The sequence below is a fragment of the Muscardinus avellanarius genome (assembly GCF_963383645.1).
Source record: "Muscardinus avellanarius genome assembly, chromosome: 10".
In the NCBI taxonomy this organism is placed as follows: domain Eukaryota; kingdom Metazoa; phylum Chordata; class Mammalia; order Rodentia; family Gliridae; genus Muscardinus; species Muscardinus avellanarius.
Window position 1 is genome coordinate 94510164 of NC_137796.1, and position 21310 is coordinate 94531473.

The 21310-nt window shown below is 44.4% G+C and overlaps 1 protein-coding gene across 1 annotated transcript; it reads right to left on the reverse strand.

Moving 5' to 3' along the window:
• Positions 1 to 2404: 2404 nt before the first annotated feature.
• Positions 2405 to 21270, reverse strand: DCTN5 (dynactin subunit 5; the record flags this gene model as incomplete). The annotated part of the gene is made up of 6 exons (XM_080702411.1): positions 2405 to 2502; positions 4440 to 4542; positions 11959 to 12070; positions 16859 to 16977; positions 19821 to 19889; positions 21223 to 21270. 6 exons carry the CDS (start codon positions 21268 to 21270, stop codon positions 2405 to 2407), a joined length of 549 nt encoding a protein of 182 aa, XP_080558537.1.
• Between the last annotated feature and the right edge of the window lie 40 nt (positions 21271 to 21310).

Below are 21310 nucleotides of genomic sequence, written 5' to 3' on the forward strand. Positions count from 1 at the left end.
GTGTGCCACCACGCCCAGCTTAGAATGCTGTTTTAAATTGAACTAGTGGAACTGGGCATGGTGGTGCTTGTTTGAAATCCCAGTGAGGCTGAGACAGGAGGATCGCAGGTTTGCGGCGAATCTCAAGTACTTAGGCCCCTCCGCAATTTAGTGAGACCCTGTTTCAAAATAAAGAATAAAAACAGGGCTAGGGGTATAGCTCAGAGGTAGAATGCCTTTGGGTTCAATCTCCAGTACCACAAAAAACACATAAATAAATTAAATTGAACAAGTAGAGACGATATTGCACACAGCTGTTTCTGCAACCCCAGAGATAGATGTCAAGTTCAGACAGCTCCAGCTAGGTCCTAACCTTCCAGGCTGACCTGTTCTGTCCCACTCATTTAGAGCAGACCAGAGTACTAAGTAGGCAAACTTCCTTAACTCCTCACTGCAAAATCTCCCTCTAAACCAAGAGGCTAGAACTAGGGAAGTTGTGTGATTAGTCAGAGGAGATGTGTTATTAGCCACTGACACCATCACTTACTACCTGGCTCTATCCCCATAAGAGAGTTTTAAGAGTTCCTAATGCATGCATACACACACACACACACACACACACACACACACACACACACACACTTTTTTGCAGTACTGGGGATGAAACCCAGGGGTATTCTACCTCCAAGCTACATTCCCCAGCCCTATTTTTTATATTTTAAAATTGGGTCTCAGCCAGGCGTGGTGGCGCATGCTTATAATCCCCACGCTTGGGAGACTGCAACAGGAGGATCACACAGGTTCAGAGCCAGCCTCAGCTACTTAGTGAGGCTCTCAGGAACTTAGTGAGACTCTGTTTCCAAAAAAAATATAAAATAGGTCTGGGAGTATAGCCCGGAGGTAGAAACCCCCTGGGCTCCACCCTCAGTACCACCAATAAATAAATAAATAAAATAAATAAAACAGGGTTGCTAAGTAGCTGAGGCTGTCCATGAACTGCGATCCTCCTGTCTCAGCCTCTCAAATGCTGAGATTACAAGCATGCACCACCATGCCTGGCCCTCATGCATTGGCTCAAGCACTGATATTCTGATCTGAACTGTGGGGCTTTAGACAAATACAGGATGTGCTGAATGGTTTTAGGCTAGAGGGCAAATGTTCACAAATGCCTTATTTTTTGCGGTACTGGGGATGGAACCCAGGGGCATTCTATTTTCTAGCTACACCCCCAGCCCAATTTTTTATTCTTTATTTTGAAATAGGATCTCACTGAGTTGCAAAGGGCCCCACTAAGTAGTAGCTGAGGCTGTCTGCAAACCGTGACCCTCCTGTTTCAGCCTCCCAAATGCTGGGATTACAAGCGTGAGCCAGCACCCCTGGCTCACAAATGCTTTATTTTTAATGAAGTCAAATACCTCGAGGCAAGGAGTGATACCCGAGTAATCCATCTACATGGAAGACTCAAACCTGGACCTCTGCAAAAGCAAACTCTGGGGTGCTGAGGTTTCCTTTTTTAGTGGAAGCCATGTCAACCTTTTAATACAGAGACATAAAAAATGACAAACCAAAAAGCTGTTTTATTTTATTTTATTTCTGTGGTACTGGGGATGGAACCCAGGAACATTCTACCTCTGGGCTACACCTCTAGCCCTATTTTTTATTTGAAACAAGGTTTGGTTAAGTTGCTGAGGGCCTCACTAAATTGTTGAGGCTGGCTTTGAACCCAGGATCCTTCTGTCTCAGCCTTCTAAGTACTGGGATTACAGGTGCACCATCATGCCCAGTGAGAGATATTTTAAATTGAATTAGTGGTCCTAAAACGAAATGCTAGAACGTCCTTTATTAATCACCTTGAGACAACTAAGGCCATTTAGGGAAAGAAAAACACGAATCGCGCTTCCTTTCCCGAGTTTTAATAGACGAGTTTAATAGCCTTCTGGGCTCTGAAGTCGCAGACACTTTTCCCCTGGAATGATGAGCCATCGTGGCTGCTGGTCAAACGTGCCAGCAGCAGGAAGCCGAGGGTTCTGCATGTGGAGGGTAGTGCTGGCCGCAAGCAGCGCCCGGCCACGCGGCCTCCCCCTGGAGAGCGCTCCGAGGCTCAGCCAGGTCAGCCAGCCCAGGACCAAGGCTGGAGGGCTGGAGACACATGGTCTGTGCTCCACAGATGAGGGTACAAAGGGACGGCTGACAGATAAGGTGTCAGCAGAGCGTGTGCACACAACCTCCAGATGTCCTTCAATTCTTAAGAGAATAGGCTCTGAAAGTTTGAAAAACTCAATGTTAAAAAAAAAAAAACAAAAAGCAAAACAAAAAATGGAGGTTGGAGGTGTCAGAGACACAGAGCTCTTGCCCATGCTGACTGCTCACTTTGTCTCCAAGTTCAACTTAGAGCTCAAGCGAATTCCAGCCACGAGGCAGAGCATTAGACTTGTGTCAAGGGCAAAAACTTCTGGTAGTAGCTCTTGGTGACGTCGATCATCAGCTCCTGAGTGCACTCGGGAAGCTCCCCTGAGAAGAGTCCTGCGGGGAGAGAGGCCCGGTCAGTCAGGGAGGCCGCCTGCAGCTCTGATTTCTGTTCAAAGCCCTCGAGGCTGCTTCCTTTTGTTGTATTCCACTGTGAGGTTTTCCAAATCTTCAGTGATAATGTAATATTCTACGCATCACAGCTGCTAAATGATGTGAATTTATGGTGCAAGGGAAGCAAATACTACCCTTCTGCAATGGAGAAGCATTCCAGGTAGACAGGCAGGATGTTGTTGCAAGACCCAGAATTAAAGCGTCTCTGACTGCTTCAGAGCTTGTCCAGACAAGGACAGTCCAGCCCGGCTCAAACTGTTTTTTTAATTAGTTAGACAACTTTCTTTCAGTCCATCACTTGCTAAGAATAGTTCAACTTTTTCACCCTGAAACTTCACTATGAGGAGAGTTACTAAACAGAAGGCTCTTTTTTATTCCCTCTGCAAAGCAGTAGAGGCACGACACAGAATGACCAACTGCCTTCCCAAAGAATCTGAGTGATGATTTTTTACATCTTAGAAATTTATATTCAATAATATGAGTAATGAGGTTTTTTTTTTTTTTTTTTTTTGTGTGTGTGTGTGTGTGTGTGGTACTGGGGATTAAACTCAAGTGCTTTTTTTTTTTTTTTTTTTTTTTGGTGGTACTGGGGATGTAACACAGAGGCTTTCTACCTCTGGGCTACACTCCCAGACCTATTTTTTATTTGGAAACAGGGTCTCACTGAGTTGCTGAGAGCCTCACTAAGTAGCTGAGGCTGGCTTCGAACCTGTGTGATCCTCCTGTCTCAGCCTCCCAAGTGCTCAGATTACAAGCGTGCGCCACCACCCGGCTAACCCAGGTGCATTCTATCTCTGAGCTACACACCCAGCTCTATTTTTTTTTTTTTTTTTTGTAGTACTAAGTATTGAACCCAGGGGCAGTCCACCTCCCTTTTCTTTTTTGTTTTCTTTCCTTTTTTTTTTTTTTTTTGGTGGTACTGGGGGTGGAACCCAGAGGCTTTCTACCTCCGGGCTATACTCCCAGACCCTTTTTTTTTTTATATTTTATTTGGAAACAGGGTCTCACTAAGTTGCTGAAAGCCTCACTAAGTAGCTGAGGCTGGCTTTGAACTCATGCGATCCTCCTGTCTCAGCCTCCCAAGCGCGGGGATTACAAGTGTGCGCCACCACGCCCGGCTTGCTTGTTTTTGTTTTTATAATGTGTTTATATTGATGCATTATAGTCTCACATCATAAAGCCCTTTTATTTCTTATTTAGAACAGGGTCTCGCCAAGCTGCTGAGGCTGGCTTTGAACCTGCGATCCTTCTGTCTCAGCCTTCCAAGTACTGGGATAACAGGTGTGTGCCACCACGCCAGGCTAAGTCTCACTGATCATGCTTTCTACTACCTCTCAAGTTTGAGGATTCCTGCGCTATTGAGGAAGCATAAATTCAAATTTCCAACCAATGTGAGGGTAAGCCCACTGTAAAATTTTCTATAGAAACTTTTCTTTTTCTACCCAGAGTCCAAGCCAAGGGAGAAAAGCTTCTTTGTGTTTTCTGTGTGCTGGTGGCAGATTAGTTCTCCTTCAATCTTTCTTGAGTGAAAACCCTTTGAGGACCTCCCTGTCATGTGCAGACCCAAGGCTTTATCTTCTCCCCCCATGAGTACCATGTTCTAAGCCCTTCTATGACAAAGAAAGCATCAACCTCTGCAATCTCACAGCCTGGGCTTAGTTTCCTTGATAATTTCCTCATTTTCTTGTCAACCCAATTTTGCATTTAAAATAAATGAAACTTGTTATATTTTCAAAAGCATTTCTAGGTACTCTGGAGAATTTTTAAATTGCTAGATCAACATATTATCAAAGATAGAAACTGCATGCACCATTTTTGTGATAGAAAATAAAACTGAGTTTGAAGGAGGTTACAATAAAAATAACCAACACCAAGTTTACCTGGGCAGCCTGAGAAGACAGTGAATGGTGGGACCACGGTTTCTGGAGGTAATACTGTGTTGTCAAGAATTTTGCAACAGTCTTTCAACACACACCGGCGCCCCTGAAATAAAAACCTTATTAATACAAAATAGATCAGGAAATGGGAGGAAAGGTTGTCTAGTCTGTGTGTGGAGGGCTATTTTGTATTTTCTCTGCTCATATTGTTTAAGAGCCAGGGACAGTGACAAAAGGCTTGGCTGCAACTGCCTGATGTAAGTGGTACTGACAAGAAGGAGGACAAAGGGCACGCGTGCGTGCGTGCACATCTGGGGTGACGGGCTGCATGCTGGGCCAGTACAGATGATCTAGCCGTTAGAGACCGTGCCACCTTTGGTCTTCCAAGAGTCCCGGTTAGCTTTCTTCTTCTTTTGACTTAGCGGCTATCTGTTGCCTCGTTCCCTTTTCTTCTGGTAACACAATCTCTATTTTATTGGGAACCACTCCTAACCCATCTCATCCAAGTGCTTCATGGGAGCTCACACACTAACCTCGAGCCTGACCACAGTGGCTGCTTTGGGGAATCAGCACATCAGCCAGCTGGTGTAATGAACGCAACCTTAGGGCTTCTGCTGAGACTACTGGGAGGAGCAGCGCTTTCCCCAGGGGGCTTCCAGAGGACAGATGGAAGCCTGGAACAGCCACGATGTTCCCAAGAAGGAAGAGCTTGCCCAAGAGTAAACCTCTCAGAGGAAAGAGAAAAGAAATAAAGACTAATTCTCATGCCAGCAAATGAAGGCCTGGAGCTACCTGGGCATGAAATTTGGCTCTACCGCTGTGCCCTTGGTTGAGGTCAGCTAGCCCATCTGAGTTTCTGCCTAAAAGTTTAAGGCTGCTCTCTTACAAGTTTTACCTGGAAAGTCTTGACAAATTCATCTGGATACGAAGTTCACTCGTTCTCCCATGGCAATTCAGTTATTTGAACGTCTGCACTAAACCTTATGTCTGACTCTACCCGCTGTTACCATTTTTCAGTTCTGCCACGGTCCACAGCATTTTGAGGGTAAGAAATAATGTCTCGAGATTCATCCAATGGGTTATGGGAAAAGAGAGGCTTGTGTACACAGTTTAAAGCTCTGCTTTAGCCGGGTGTGGTGGCGCACGCGTGTAATCCCAGCACTTGGGAGGCTGAGACAGGAGGATCGCACAGGTTCGAAGCCAGCCTCAGCTACTTAGTGAGGCTCTCAGCAACTTAGTGAGACCCTGTTTCCAAATAAAATATAAAACTGGTCTGGGAGTATAGCTTGGAGGTAGAAAGCCCCTTGGTTCCACCTCAGTACCACCAAAAACAAAACAAAACAAAAAAAAGCTCTGCTTTATCTACTTATTGAGTTAATCCATTTTTGCTTCTCTTAGCTGTGTTTCCATCACCAGGGTATGGAAGTTCACTTAAGATCTCATTAAACCATATGATCAAATTGGAATGTCTGAGAATGTGAAAAATGTTAACAAATACAAGGATACTATTAACCTACTAGGCTTCAGACTTTATGAAAAATATAAAAGACATGTTAATTTGCTTGTATTCAGCTACACTTCAAGCTCTATTTTTTTTTTTTTTAATTTTGAAAAAGATCTCACTAAGTTCCTGAGGGCCTTGGTAAGTTGCTCAGGCTGACCTCAAACCTGTGATCCTCCAGTTTCTGCCTCCCAACTACCAGGATTACAGGGGTGCACTACCACACTTGGCTCCAAAATTTTCTCCATTCTTAAAATATCCAAATTATGTGTGTTTCCAGGAAAAAGTAGATTGCCAAATTTCTTAAAAAACTTGCATCTTGCCAGGCTTGATGATGCGCACTTCTAATCCCAGAATTTGGGAGGCTGGGACAGGAGGATCGCAGTTCATGGACAGCTTCAGCCACTTACGGAGATCCTCTGCAACTTAGTGAGACCTTATTTCCAAATAAAGAATAAAAAATAGGGCTAGGGGCGTAGCTCAGAAGTAGAATACCCCTGGGTTCCATCCCCAGTGCAAAAAAAAAAAAAAAAAATCCCCAAAGCAAAAAACAAAACAAAAAAAAACTTGTATCTTTAAGGTCTGAATTTCTTAAGTGCCTGACCAAGCTATTTCCTGTCAGATGGGTAATAGCACCAGCAACATCTTTATCTCAGAAACAAATTTTAAGTATAGTTCTTTACTCCTCCTTGAAAAGTGCTCTTCCATGAAATTCCTGCTAGTGGTAATTTCAAAGATATAGCAACTGGCTATCATCCCTGACCACCAAATTAACATTAACTCTTAAGGCTTTTGTTATGCCTAAGCTCCTAATTCAGACAAAGCACAAGGCATGAAACATTCCCATGTTGTATCCCTAGACAGAGTGGAAAGAATCTTCTCCCTGTGCACCACCAGCCACCATGCAGACCGCAGACACCTGCTTTAGCCACTACTTGGCCATTCTGCACTTCCAACTGGGTTTCAGACACATTCTGGGTACACTGATTTTTTTTTTTTTTTTTTTTTTTGCGGGTCTGTGGGTGGAACCCAGGGGCATGCAACCTCCGAGCTACACCCCCAGCCCTATTTTTCATTCTTTATTTTGAAACAGGGTCTTACTAAATTGTGGAGGGCCTCACTAAGAAGCTGAAGGTGGCCGCAAACCATGATCCTCCGATCTCAGCTTCCCGAATGCTGGGATTAAAAGTGTGCGCCACCACACCCAGCCACCAGCTCTATTTTTTATTCTTTATTTTGAAACAGGGTCTCACTGAATTTAAAGGGCCTCACCAAGTAGCTGAGGCTGTCTGCAAACCGCAATCCTCCTGTCTCAGCCTCCTGAATGCTAAGATTATAAGCATGCGCCACCATACCTGGCTACAATGATTAATAACAGCAATATGAAAAATGATGCACAAACTTCTTAGGTATGAATGGGTTGGTAATAGCTGAGGAGGTAAAAAGCTCAAACCACTCCCCTGCCACCCAGTACTGGGGATTGAACCCAGGGCCTCACACATGGCTAGGTGAGTACTCAACCACTGAGCTACATTCCCACGGTCCCATCCTATTTTTGGAGACAAGGTCTCACTAAGTTGCCCAGGCTGGCTTTGAATGTGCAGTCCTCCTGCCTCAACCTCCTGAGTAGGTGGAATTACAGGTGTGTGCCCTATGGCTGGCTGAAGCCACTTCTGTATTCTTCCCTGGACAACTTACAAGGAGGAATCAAGAACTGTAGTTGTGCTGCCAGCATTACAGCTGCCTATGTGTCCTTATGTGAGCAAGGTAGCATTTCTGCTGACTTGGTTCCTCACCTGTGACACAGGATGTAAAACCAACCCACCGGGATATTGTCAAGATTAGAGATAACATGTAAAACTCATAGGAGCCGGGTGTGGTGATGCACGCCCAACTTCAGCTACTTAGTGAGGCCCTCCACAACTTAGTGAGACCTTGTTTCAAAATATAGAATTAGAGCAAGGCTTGTAATCCCAGCATTCGGGAGGCTGAGACTGGAGGATCGTAGTTCGCAGGCGGCCTCAGCTACTTACTGAGGCCCTTTGCAAGTCAGTGAGACCTGGATTCAAAATAAAGAATAAAAAAATTGGGCTAAGGGTGCAGCTCAGAGGTAGAATGCCCCTGGGTTCCATCCCCAGTATCACTAAATAAATAAATAAATAAATAAGTAAATATAAAAAAAAATAGGGCTGGGGGGTGTACTGGGGGGAAAAAGTATAACTCATAGGAGAATAAAAGTACCTAATAATATTGCTTGGTAAACTGTTCCTTTAGGCATAAGGGTCATTCTGACTAACATCTACACTTTTACACATGGAAGCAAAAGTCAGACTATCACACGGGACACCATAGGAAAGATCTGGGCATCACAGGGACAGCTAGACTAAGAGTTTCTACTAGCTCTGAGAGTCTAGACTTCTAAAAGAATCTTTCTCTTGAATGTATCTGAGAATTTGTCAAAGCTTAGCAAATCTGCTAATATTAACAATGGCTAGGTCAAAAACGGATGTACTGAAAAGTAGTAATATTTCTCCATTTTTTTGTGGTACTGGGGATTGAATGCAAGAGCATTCTAACTCCAAGCTACACCCTCAGTCCTTTTTATTTTTTGTTTTAAAACAGGATCTCGTGAGTTGGACATGGTGGCACACGCCCAGAGTCCTAGTTCTACGAAGACTGCGACAGGAGCATCGCAGATTCAAGACCAGCCTCAACAATTTAGCGAGACTCAGTTTCAAAACAAAACAAAACAATTAAAAAAAGAGCTGGATTATGGCTTGGAGGTAGAATGCCTCTGGATTCAATTCCAAGTACCCAAAAGTAAATAAATAAATAAAAGAAAGAAAGAAAAGTGGCCTTCCTAGGTTTCTGAGAATCTCATCAAGTTGCTAAGGCTGGTCTTAAACCTGCAATCCTTGTTTGTCGGCCTCCCAAGTACTGGGATTTCAAGTGGGTGTGTACTATCAAGCCCAGCCCAAAACATGGTACAAAAAACAAAGTACACAGCCAGGGGTGCTCTACTCTAACCTCTGATGTGAGGGAAGACACAGTTTGAGACCGAGTGTGGTGCTGCACGCCTGTAATCCCAGTACTTGAGAGGTGGAGACAGGAGGATTGCAGGTTCAAAGCCAGCCTTAGCAACTTACTGAGACTATTTTAAAATAAAAATAAAATAGCTTGGAAGTAGAATGCCCCTGGGTTCTATCCCCAGCAACACACACACAAAAGCAGAGCACTTGGAATATGATGAAAATCCTCTAAGCACCGGAAATAAGATTTGGATTTTAACAGTTCTGATATTTTGCTCTAGCAATAAAAGTCAGGGTTAAAGAACCAGGCTACTAGCCTGGCATGGTGGCACACCCTTGTAATCCTAGCGTTTGAGAAGCTGAGACAGGAGGATTGCGGTTCGCGGAAAGCCTCAGCTACTTAGTGAGGCCCTCTGCAACTCACTGTGACCCTGTTTCAAAATAAAGAATAAAAAATAGGGCCAAGGGTATAGCTCGGAGGTAGAATGCCCTTGTGTTCCATTCTGAGACCTGAAAAAAAAAAAAAAAAAAAAAAAAAACCACACAGGCTAGTGAGGTAGACTCTTTATTTTGCCAAGGAAAATATTAGAAACGTCCACCTGTGGTTTGGAAGGTTAACTTTGGGCAAACGGTATGAGTGAAGAGGACAGATTTTATATCTCCCCTCCACCTTTTAATTCTACTCAAAAACATTTATTTTTATTTTGTGGTACTGGGGATTGAACCCAGAGGCATTCTACCTCCAAGCTACATGCTCAGCCCTCTTTATTTTTTTATTTTTTCATTTTGAAACGGCCTTTCTAGGTGGTTGAGTTTCACTACATGCTGAGGCTGTTCTTTTTTTTTTTTTTTTTGCAGTTCTGGGGATGGAACCCAGAGGTATTTGACCTCCGAGCCACACCCCCTGCCCAATTTTGTATTCTTTATTTTGAAACAGGGTCTCACTGAGTTGCGGAGAGCCTCACTAAGTAAAGCTGAGGCTGTCTGCAAACTGAGATCCTCCAGTCTCAGCCTCCCAAATGCTGGGATTACAAGTGTGCGCCACCATGTCCGGCCTGAGGCTGTTCTTGAACCTGTGATCCTCCTGTCTCAGCCTCCCAGATACTGGGATTACAAGTGTGTATTGCCACGCTCAGCTCTTAATTGCACATATTCACAGGATACCACGTTATGATTGAATATGTGCATTTAGCATCTACTGATCAAATCCAAGTCATCAGGATTTCCATCTCTATCATTTCCTTGTTTGGAGGCTTCAGTTTCTCTCAGTTCTTCATAAAATATACAAGTTACTGTGAACTATAGTCATTCTGTTGGGTTACAGAACACTAGAACTTATTTACTCTTCCTATCTAAATGTATTTGTGTGTGGGGGTACTGGGGATTGAGCCCAGGGGCATTCTACCTCTGAGCTATACCTCCAGCCCTATTTTATTTTTATTTTGAAACAGGGTTTTGCTAGTCTCACTGCTTGCTGAGGTTGTCGAACCTTTGATCCTCCTGCCTTAGCCTCCCAAGTACTGGGACTACAGGAATGTGCCACCACGCCAGCTTACCTGTATTTTAATATCCATTATTCAGCTCCCTTTCACCTCCCCCCTTTCCTTTCCTAGCCTCTGATAATCACAATTCTTCTCTCTTTATTCTGAGCTCCACTTTTAGTTTTTCCCTTTCTTTACCATTGGGCTGAACCAAAGACTTCCTGGCTCCCACACACACTAAGGAACTGTGGAACAAGTACCTGGCGACCAGCTGCGCCCTACTGAGTAGCAGGTGGACTGGAATGGCTTCTGCAGCGGCACAGCTCTCCTCTGCACTGTCCACATTGGCCCTCGTGGCTCCTGGCATGGGAACTGCATGGTTTCTGAACGTTTTTTAGTATTTCAGGGTTTGAGTCTATACAGGATAGAGCGCTGGCTCTGTACTATGGGAATAACCATTAAAGAAATATGATGATGGTCTGGGCTTTTCCTAGAACCTAGTCTTTGGTACATCTAAAATGTAGGAAACCGTTTAGATTCCCTAAACATTAAGGTAGATGAGCTCTGGTCAGTAACATTCTCACCTGGTACGTTCTCAGAATCCCCCAGAGATCTAGCTCTTCATCTGTGAAACAGCCAGCAGTCTAAACCTTGGCTGGGTGGACTCGCATAGGTGAGTCCTATCGCAGGGTATTATGGGTGATGCTGAGCACCGGCCTGTCTGTACCTGAACTACTTGAATTCCCAAGGCTGACATTATTCCTTGTGGAGACTGACCTTCACACAAAGCCAATCCCTGTCCTCAGATGCCCAGGCTCCTCTATCTACTGTGCCAATTTCTACTTGCCCTTCAGGTCCCCTGAGCCCCATGACTGAGCTCTTTTTTTTTTTTTTTGGTGGTACTGGGGTTCCCGGAATTCCCTCTGCCTCTGGGATACACGACCACGGGCTACACTCCCAGACCTATTTTTTGCTTTTGTACGTGGAAACGGGGTCTCTTAAGCCAGCACGGCCGGCTCCAAACCAGCGTGATCCTCCTGTCTCCGCCTCCCAAGTGCGGGGATTACAAGTGTGTGCCACCACGCCCGGCGATGACTGAGCTCTTTGCTGCGAGGCAACAGTGGGCTACATAGCAGCAGAGCTGATCATCATGGCCTGCAGTGACGCCCTTGCTCTACTAATTGCTAGCTTTGTCAGATCTCTAGTATCTAAGGTACTCAGTCTTCTCATCTGCAAACTAGTATTAACACTAGTATCTAACACCCTTGGGTGTTTGTGAGGATTAAATGAAGTAAGAGAAGGAAAAGAGTTTAATATCCATTTTATAGGATTCAGTTAGCCATTATTTATGCCTGGAAAAAATTTTTCCAAATCCATTGAAAAAGCTCCAACCTCAGGAAGACTGGAAACTATTCCTACCCTGCTTGGGCAGAGAAGAGAGTGGCACTGAGTAAGGGACGAGAGGCAGAGGGCAAGCGAGGCTGCTCGGCTGGCAGAGTCACCATACTCACAATCACACAGTTCTTGCCAACGTGAACATAAGAACCGATCTGAGCTGCGTTGACCACACAGTCTTCCTCGATAAAGACGTGGTCCCCGATGTGTAAAGGGAAAAAGGCAACACTAGAGAAGGGAAGAAAATGAACGAAGGAAGGTCAAGGCGATGCACCTGAGATGAAGGTTTAGAGAACCACAGATCATAGCCTCAACAACTTCACCTTGTCCTAACCAGATTATTTTGAGCAAGGAAGGAATCCTTAGGCTATACTGTTGAAGATGATCAATGAGACTCCTAGATGAAGATCAGAAATGCTGGGCCAAGCTGGGCATGGTGGCGCACCCTTATAATCCCAGCATTTGGGAGGCTGAGACAGGAGGATCACAGTTCGCAGACAGCCTCAGCTACTTAGTGAGGCCCGTTGCAACTCAGTGAGACCCTGTTTCAAAATAAAGAGTAAAACATAGGGCTGAGGGTGTAGCTCAGCGATAGAATGCCCCTGGGTTCCACCCCCAGTACCGCAAAAAAAAAAAAAAAAAAAAAAAATATATATATATATATATACACACATATATATATACAGATTATATATATATGGCTAAGGGTATAGCTCAGAGGTAGAATGCCCCTGGCTTCAATCTCGAGTAACACACACACAAAAAAAAAAAAAAAAAAAAAAAGAAAGAAAGAAAGAAAGAAAAAAGAAAAAAAGAACCTGAGAAAGCAGGCACCAAATCAATATGAATAAATGTTTTCTCATTCCTTGACAATGCTCACAGATGACATCTTTAGTAACCTGTCCTATAATGTTTCAGGGACTGACATCAGGCTCATGGGCTATAACGTTTACCTCCCAACATTCTTGAAATATATTCAGTCACCATAGTTAGTCTCTACTATGTGCCAGACTCTGCTAAGAACTGAGGATATATCCAGGCATGGTGGATTACACCTGTAATCCTAGTATTTGGGAGACTGAGACAGGAAGATACCAGGTTTGAGGGCAGCCTCAGCAATGTAGTCAGGCTTTCAGCAACCTAGCAAGACCCTATTTCCAAAATAAAAAATTTTTAAAAAAGGGCTGAGAGTGTAGCTCAGAGGTAGAATGCCCCTGGGCTCAATCCCCAGTACCATACACACAAACACACACACAAAAAAAGAAAATATGATGATAAGCAAAAGAGACACAATTCTATCCATGAGAAGTTTACAATCAAAAGAAGAAATATATTAAGTAAATGATTATACAAATATTTTGTTGGAACTGTTTTTAGTGCTACAGAGAGACAATACCAAGTTATGAGAGTATATAGCAAGGAGACTTTTCCAGGCCAGAGGCTTGGGGAAAGCTTAATTGAAAGTGACGTTTAAGCCAGGCGTGGTGGCGCACGCTTGTAATCCCCACGCTTGGGAGGCTGAGACAGGAGGATCTCAGATTCAAAGCCAGCTTCGCCAGGCGTGGTGACACACACTTGTAATCCCTGGGCTTGGGAGGCAGAGACAGGAGGATGGCACAAGTTCGAAGCCAGCCACGCACGCTGGCTTAGGAGACCCTGTTTCCAAGTAAAAAAGTATAAAAAATAAGTCTGGGAGTGTAGGCCAGAGGTAGAAGAATTTCCAGGAACCCCAGTACCACCAAAAAAAAAAAAAAAAAAAAAGCCAGCCTCAGCTACTTAGTGAGGCTCTCAGCAACTTAGTGAGGCTCTCAGCAACTTAGTGAGACCCTGTTCCCAAATAAAATATATATATAAAAAAAGCCAGGCGTGGTGGCACACGCTTGTAATCCCTGAGCTTGAGAGGCTGAGACAGGAGGATCACACAGGTTCGAAGCCAGCCTCAGGTACTTAGTGAGGCTCTGAGCAACTTAGTGAGACCCTGTTTCCAAAATAAAAAATATAAATGGGTTTGGGAGTAGAGCCTGGAGGTAGAAAGCCTCTGGGTTCCACCCCCAGTACCACACACACACACACAAAAAAAAACCCCCTAGGTCTGAGCTGAGCGTGGTGGTGCACGCTTGCAATCCCTACACTTGGGAGGCTGAGACAGGAGGATCGCACAGGTTTGAAGCTAGCCTCTGCTACTTAGTGAGACCCTGTTTCCAAATAAAATATAAAATAGATCTGGGAGTATATCCTGGAGGTAGAAAGCCCCTGGGTTCCACCCCTAGTACCACCAAAAACAAGAAAAAATAGGTCTGGGAGTATAGCTCAGAGGTAGAAAGCCTCTGGGTTTCAGTACCACCACCAAAAAAAAACAAGTGACATTGAGATGGGCGTGGTGGTGCACACTTGTAGTCCCAGTACTTGGGAGGCTGAGACAGGAGGATTGCAGATTCAAAGCCAGCCTCAGCTATTTAGTGAGGCCCTCTACAGCTTAGTGAGACCCTGTTTCAAAAAAATAAAGGAAGCCAAGCATGGTGGTACATGCTTGTAATCCCAGCATTTGGGAGGCTGAGACAGGAGGATCACAGTTTGTGAACAACATCAAGTACTTACGCCCTTTGCAACTCACTGAGACCCTAAAGACCTAGTTTTTAAAGACTTAAAAACTAGGGCTAGGGGTGTAGCTTAAAGGTAGAATGCTCCTGGGTTCCACCCCTGGTACCACATTAGAAAAAAAAAAAAAGAATAAAAACTCGGGCTGGGGGTGTATGCCCCTGCGTTCAATCTCCAGTACTGGAGGGAAAAAAAATGGAAGAAAGGAAGAAAGAAAGTGACATTTAAGCCAAGACTTGAAGGATGAATAGGAGTTAGCAGACTTTCTGTAGACTTCTGACATTACTTCCATTCTCCAGGACTCCTCAAAAGCCATTAATAGTGGATCTGTATTGGACCAGAATTGATCTAAAGTAGCTATTTATTAGATCACACTTCGAATCTTTGGGCCAGAATTGATATCAAGTAGCTACTTCCTTACTCACTCTTCCCAGCTCTGTTCTATTCTGCCAGGAATTTATTTTTTGGTTTCTGTAGTACTGAAATTGAACCCAGGGGCATTATACCTCTGGGCTATACCCTCTGCCCTTTTTATGTTTTTGCTTTGAAACAGAACCTTCTTAGGTTGCCGAGAGTTTTGCTACATTGCTGAGGCTGAGCTTCTGCCTCAGCCGCCCATGTGCTGGGATTACAGGCATGCATCAACATGCCTGGCTTGCAAAGAATATTTGCCAGAGAGAATGTCTATCCTTTGTGACCCATGATTTATTTCAACCTTTGTTACTTAATTAGGATTTTTAATCTCGCTCCCTTGTGCAACAATGATTTCCTTGATCTCCTCAAACTTTGGCAGAGGGCCAGTCACTGTGAGTTCACAAACGGTACCACAAGTTGTTTCCTTCCACCCCCAGTAGCTCATTCTGAGCTAATAAGTGAGTGCTTTTTTTTTTTTTTGGTACTGGGGGTGGAACCCAGAGGCTTTCTACCTCCGGGCTATAGTCTCAGACCTGTTTTATATTTTATTTGGAAACAGGGTCTCACTAAGTTGCTGAGAGCCTCACCAAGTGGCTGAGGCTGGCTTCGAACCTGTGCTGTCTCAGCCTCCCAAGTACTGGGATTACAAGCATGTGCCACCACGCCCGGCTTGAGTGAGTGCTTTTATGTGAATGATTTAGAATAATTCCTTGATGCAATTCCTGTATGTAATGGGAAGCCTGGAAGCCAACATCACTAAGGAAATGTGGGATTATCACTGTATACTGTACTCCTAGGCATTATAGTTAGTTTGAGTTCTTTCTTTCCCCAGTCTTCCTTAACCATTCTGTATTCGGTATCACATTCTGTAGCAGCTATCACATTATAATATCATTACAAAAGAATATAGTGGCTGTTTCTACAATTGTTTCTATCACTAGATTTTGAGAACCTTGGGGCAGGAACTCTGTTTTATCCATCTTCATATGCCCAGCTTATAACCCAGTGGATGGCACAGGGAACATAATAATTGCATGCTGACTTATTGCACGAAACATAGATGTTGCCATAGATAGGAATAAGGAGGGCGAATAGCCAAGAAGAGAGACCACAAGAGCAGCCATGCTGGCAGTTTTCTGCTCTGTACATGTCCTTTGTTGGACTAGCCTGATTCCCCCTGAGGGATCAGGGGCCCGGCGTGACGCCACCAGCTGGCTCACAGCTGTGCAGACCAGGGGCAGGTACTTAACTCAAGCTGAGCTGATCAGATGTACTATCCCAAGAAACTGGAAATAGGACATAAGATTTCGGCTTGGCATCTGCTGGAAGGTAAGTGATACAAATAAAGGACTGAGGCGGCAAGGTGGACTTCATGAACCAAGGGCGGAAACCGCCAATCCAAGGCGAGGAAGTGGCACGCAGAAATGCAGAGACGACAGAACAGAGGAACACTATAACCTGAAGCAGAGTGGGAAGACAGGTGTCTTGTGACTCGCTGTCCAGCTGCACAGCCCAGCCCCTGTGAGGGGCCCTCCCTCTACTTTTAGGTTCTATCAAATATGCCTATCTATGTGAACTTAGAGCCCCCTTGCTTTTTTCTTTTTTCTTTTTGGTGGTACTGGGGTTCCTGGAAGCCCTTCTACCTCCAGGCTACACTCCCAGACCTATTTTTACATTTTTATTTGGAAACAGGGTCTCCTAAGCCAGAACGCGTGGCTGGCTTTGAACCTGCGCAATCCTCCTGTCTCTGCCTCCCAAATGCGGAGATTACAAGCGTGCGCCATCACGCCCGGCCAGAGCCCCCTTGCTTTTGCCAGCTTAAGTAGACTTTGTTTCTGGCAACCAACCATCAGCCACATTAAGACAACCACCATGTCTTCATTGTGGTGAATTCTTACTCAGTGCCCCAGTGGCTGGCTCATTACACTACAATTCAATACACTGACAATACCATCTCTAGCAGCATCGTGCCCAAGGCCAAACCAAAGTAGTCACATTACATACCCTTTGCTGAATTTCTTGAACGGTGGCCTTATGACACTGCGACTTTTCACGACACAATGGCGCCCAACTCTTACGTTTGCCAGGTCCCCTCGGATAATACAATCATTCATTATGATAGTCTATAAAACAAAGCACATTAAAAAATTACCTACATAGCCTAAAACAGAACAGTGTAAGAGGACAGATGACAAGACACCAACTGAAAATTACGATATGATCAAATGCATCAAACATTGTGTCAAAAGGGATAAGGTAAGCCGGGCGTGGTGGTACCTGCCTGTAATCCCAGTACGTGGGAGGCTGAGACAAGAGGATTGCAAGTTTGAGGACATTTCTGCAAATAGTGAAACTCTCAACGACCAAGTGAGACCCTGTTTCAAAATAAAAATAAAAAATAGAGCTGGGGGAATGTAGCTAAAAGGTAGAATGACCCTGGGCTCAATCTCCAGCACCCTTCACACACACATATATGTGTATTTGGGAGGCTGAGACAGGAGGATTGCCGGTTAGAGGAAAGCCTAAGCAAATAGTGAGACTGTCATCAGCCTAGCAAGACCCTGTGTATATATTTATATATAAAATAAAAACAGAAGGGTAAGGTAAAGGAGAACTACCTGCATGACACTGACTACAGATTATGCAACTAACCTAGGTGTCCATGAACAGATGAATGGATAAAGAAAACGCGTTATATAGGCACAGTGGCATCTTAGTCATAAAGCAGAACAAAACTATGTCTTCTGCAGGAAAATAAATGGAACTGGAGAACGTCATGCTAAGTGATATATCAGACTCAGAAAATCAAAGGTAAAAGCTGGGCGTGGTGGCACAAGCTTGTAATCCCACTACTTGGGAGGCTGAAACAGGAGGATCACAGGTTTGCCACCAGCCTCAGCTACTTAGTGAGGCCCTCTGCAACCTAGCGAGACCCTGTTTCAAAATCAGGCTGGGGGTGTAGTTCAGAGGTAGAATGTCACTGTGTTCCATCCCCAGTAACACACACACACACGGAGCTGATGGTATAGCTCAGTAGTAGAGCACTTTCCAAATATGTATGAGACCCTTGGTTTTATCCCTAGCACAACAAAATAAATGAATAATAAAATTGATTAAAATGGCAGTTCTGTTATACCTATTTCTTCATGAGAAAAATCATTCTTCCCTAAAAGTCACAGAAAGTGCCTCAGAATTAGCTGAGGGATCTCCAAATGACCTTCCCACCTTTGCTAACTAGTCAGATGGAGTTAACTGAACTTTCTGATTCTGTGGAGAACCAATATGTCAGAGCAACAATTACTGAGCCATATTTCTTTCCATTAAATTTTGTGGTATAGTGGGCTTTCATAGAAACTAATTGTTTCTACTGAAAATATCTGTGATCTCTTGGTGTACATTGAGACTATTTTCCCTCTGGCAGAGATGTAACAAAAATCTGTGTCCCATGTGGCAAGAAGTTAACTATGGACTTCATTGTTTGTCGATATCTTGTGATATTTTCTGTGGCTGAAATATTCTGATATTATTTCCAGGTTTATGCTTATCTCTTTGCTACTTCAACTTACTTAGGCTATAATATTCTATTATCTTCAGATTCCATTTTGTATGTCTCATATTTTAAAAACTTTCTCAATTCTCATATTAATTTTTAAGTTTCAACACTAAATTACTGATTATTAAAGTTTCCTGAGTTTTATTATAGCTTCTACCTTAAAATATTTTATTTATCATTTTATATATATATTTTTTTTGTGGTGCTGGGGATGGAACCCAGGGGCATTCTACCTCTGAGCTACATCCCCAGCCCTATATTTTATTCTTTATTTTGCAACAGAGTCTCCCTGAGATGCAAAGGGCCTCACTAAGCAGCTGAGGCTGTCCTCGAACTGTGATCCTCCTGTCTCAGCCTCCCAAATGCTGGGATTACAAGTGTGTGCCACCACGCCCAGCTCTTAAAATATTTTATCAACTATCTTTTGTTCCAGTAGTTTAGGATATACTACAATATTATACAATAATTTTGGTTCTGAGAACCACTGTATTTTGTTCTGGCATAAAAGGAAAAGACTAAGCTGGGCAAGATGGCACACGCTTGTGATCCCAGTACTTGGGAGGCTGAGACAGCAGGATCCAGGTTCCTGGCCAGCCTCAGCTACGTAGTGAGGCCCCCCGTAATTTAGTGAGACCCTGTGTCAAAATAAAGAATAAAAAAATCGGGCTGGGCGTGGTGGCGCACGCTTGTAATCCCAGCATTCGGGAGGCTGAGACGGGAGGATCGCGGTTCGTAGACAGCCTCAGCTACTTAGTGAGGCCTCTGCAACTCAGTGAAACCCTGTTTCAAAATAAAGAATAAAAAATAGGGCAAGAGGAGTAGCTCAGAGGTCGAATGCCCCTGGGTTCCATCTACAGACCCACCGAAAAAAAAAAAAATCGGGGTGAGGGTGTAGGTCAGAGGTAGAATGCTCCTGGGTTCCATCCCCAGCAACACACACACACACAACACACAACAACCACACACACACACACACACACACACACACACACACACACACGTTAATTAATTAAAAAATAAGAGGAAAAGACTTGAGTTGGCTGTGGTGATACATGTCTGTAATCCTAATACTTGGGAGGCTAAGACAAGAAGATTGCAGGTTGGGGGACAACCTCAGCAATCTAGTGAGACCCTGTTCAAAACAAAAAATAAAATAGGGCTGAGGGTATAGCTTGAAGGTGGAATGTCCCTCGGTTCACTCCTCAATACCATAAAAAGAAAAAAAAAGTTAAAGTTCTTTGTTACTTCCTTTTAGTGAACCTTTTTTTGCATTCGATAAATCTAATTTGGAAAAAAAAAAGAGAATGAGAATTAGAAATATACAACAATAAAAAGGAGATTTGACCAAATTGCCACATCCACCCTGGTAAAGCAAGCAACAGTACACATCCTGGAGTTGGCTTTGACCCTTACCTTGCCATTGAGAACAATGTTCTGGCTTCCACACAACACTGACTGGCGACTAACTTTGTTTCCAGATGCCTAAAAGGAAAAACAGAAAACCGAGGGGAGCAAACTGAGTGAGTGTTTGGGCTACAGGTTTCCATCAGGTAAACTCATACTAAAGAGGGGCACAGTGGCCCACTTTTCTAGTCTCAGCTGCTTGGGAAGCTGAAGCAGGAGGATGAGTTGAGCCCAGGATTTGGAAGCCAGTTTGGGCAACATGAGAGAGGAGAGAGGAGAGAGGAGAGAGGAGAGAGGAGAGAGGAGAGAGGAGAGAGGAGAGAGGGAGAGAGGGAGGGAGGGAGGGAGGGAGGGAGGGAGGGGGAGAGAGAGAGAGAGAGAGAGAGAGAGAGAGTGTGTGTGTGTGTGTGTGTGTGTGTGTGTGTGTGTGTGTGTGTGTGTCTGGTCCAAACTGGAAGGCTGAGTGGCATCAGACAGAAGCATGAACTCAAGTCTCAACTCCATACTTTAGTTTTAGTCTTAAAACTAGATTAGTTTACTATTATCTAAAGCAGTGAGAATGCAAACAAAAATTAATACTAGTACTTGCTGTTTCCAGCATTTACACACTTACCACGTTTTGACTATAAAGAACCTAAAATACAGAGCATGATGCCACAGGTCTGTAAACCCAGTACTTGGCAAGTGGAGACAGGAGTATCCTAGGTTCAAGACCAGCCTCAGCAACTTCTCAAAATCTTGTTTCAAAATAAAAAGCAACTAGAATTGGAGGATTAGCTTGGAGGTAGAAAGCTCCTGGATCAATCTCCAGTACCCCCCCACACACACACACACACTCCTAATAGTTAGCACATGGTTATGAAATGTTAATGGGGGGGGGGAGACCCGGGCGTGGTGGCGCACGCTTATAATTCCAATACTTGGAAGGCTGAGCCTGGAGGATCGCAGGTCCACGGCCAGCCTCAGCTACTTAGTGAGGCCCTCTGCAAATCAGTGAGACCCTGTTTTAGAATAAATAATTAAAAATAGGGCTGGGGGTTTAGCTCGGAGGTAGATTGCCCTTAGGGTTCAAGCTCCAGTACTGGGGTGAAGGGAAGAGGCTTAAAAGGGCCCGAAGTCTGAAGCTGTAATTAATACTAAGATGGAAAGGACTTCCGTCCTCCTGAAGGCACTTATCCCTACGAGAAAATCGGGAATCTGCACAAAAAGTCAAAACTCTTCATGCACGGGCTAAATAATAAAATCAGAGGATACACGAAGCATCACCGGGCAATACCCGACCAACCGCCAGTGCGGCCCGGGGTGGGTGGGACAGGGCCGGGGCCGGGGCCGGAATGGGGCCGCCGGCCCGGCCAGATCTCCAAGGGACGCAGGCTTGGAAAGCAGAGGGCAGCTGTCGGAACACGCGCACCGTCTCGATGTACTCGGACTTGTTGTAGAGCAGCTCGCCCAGCTCCATGGCCGCCACCTCCTCGTCGCACCTCTGGATGCTGTCAAAT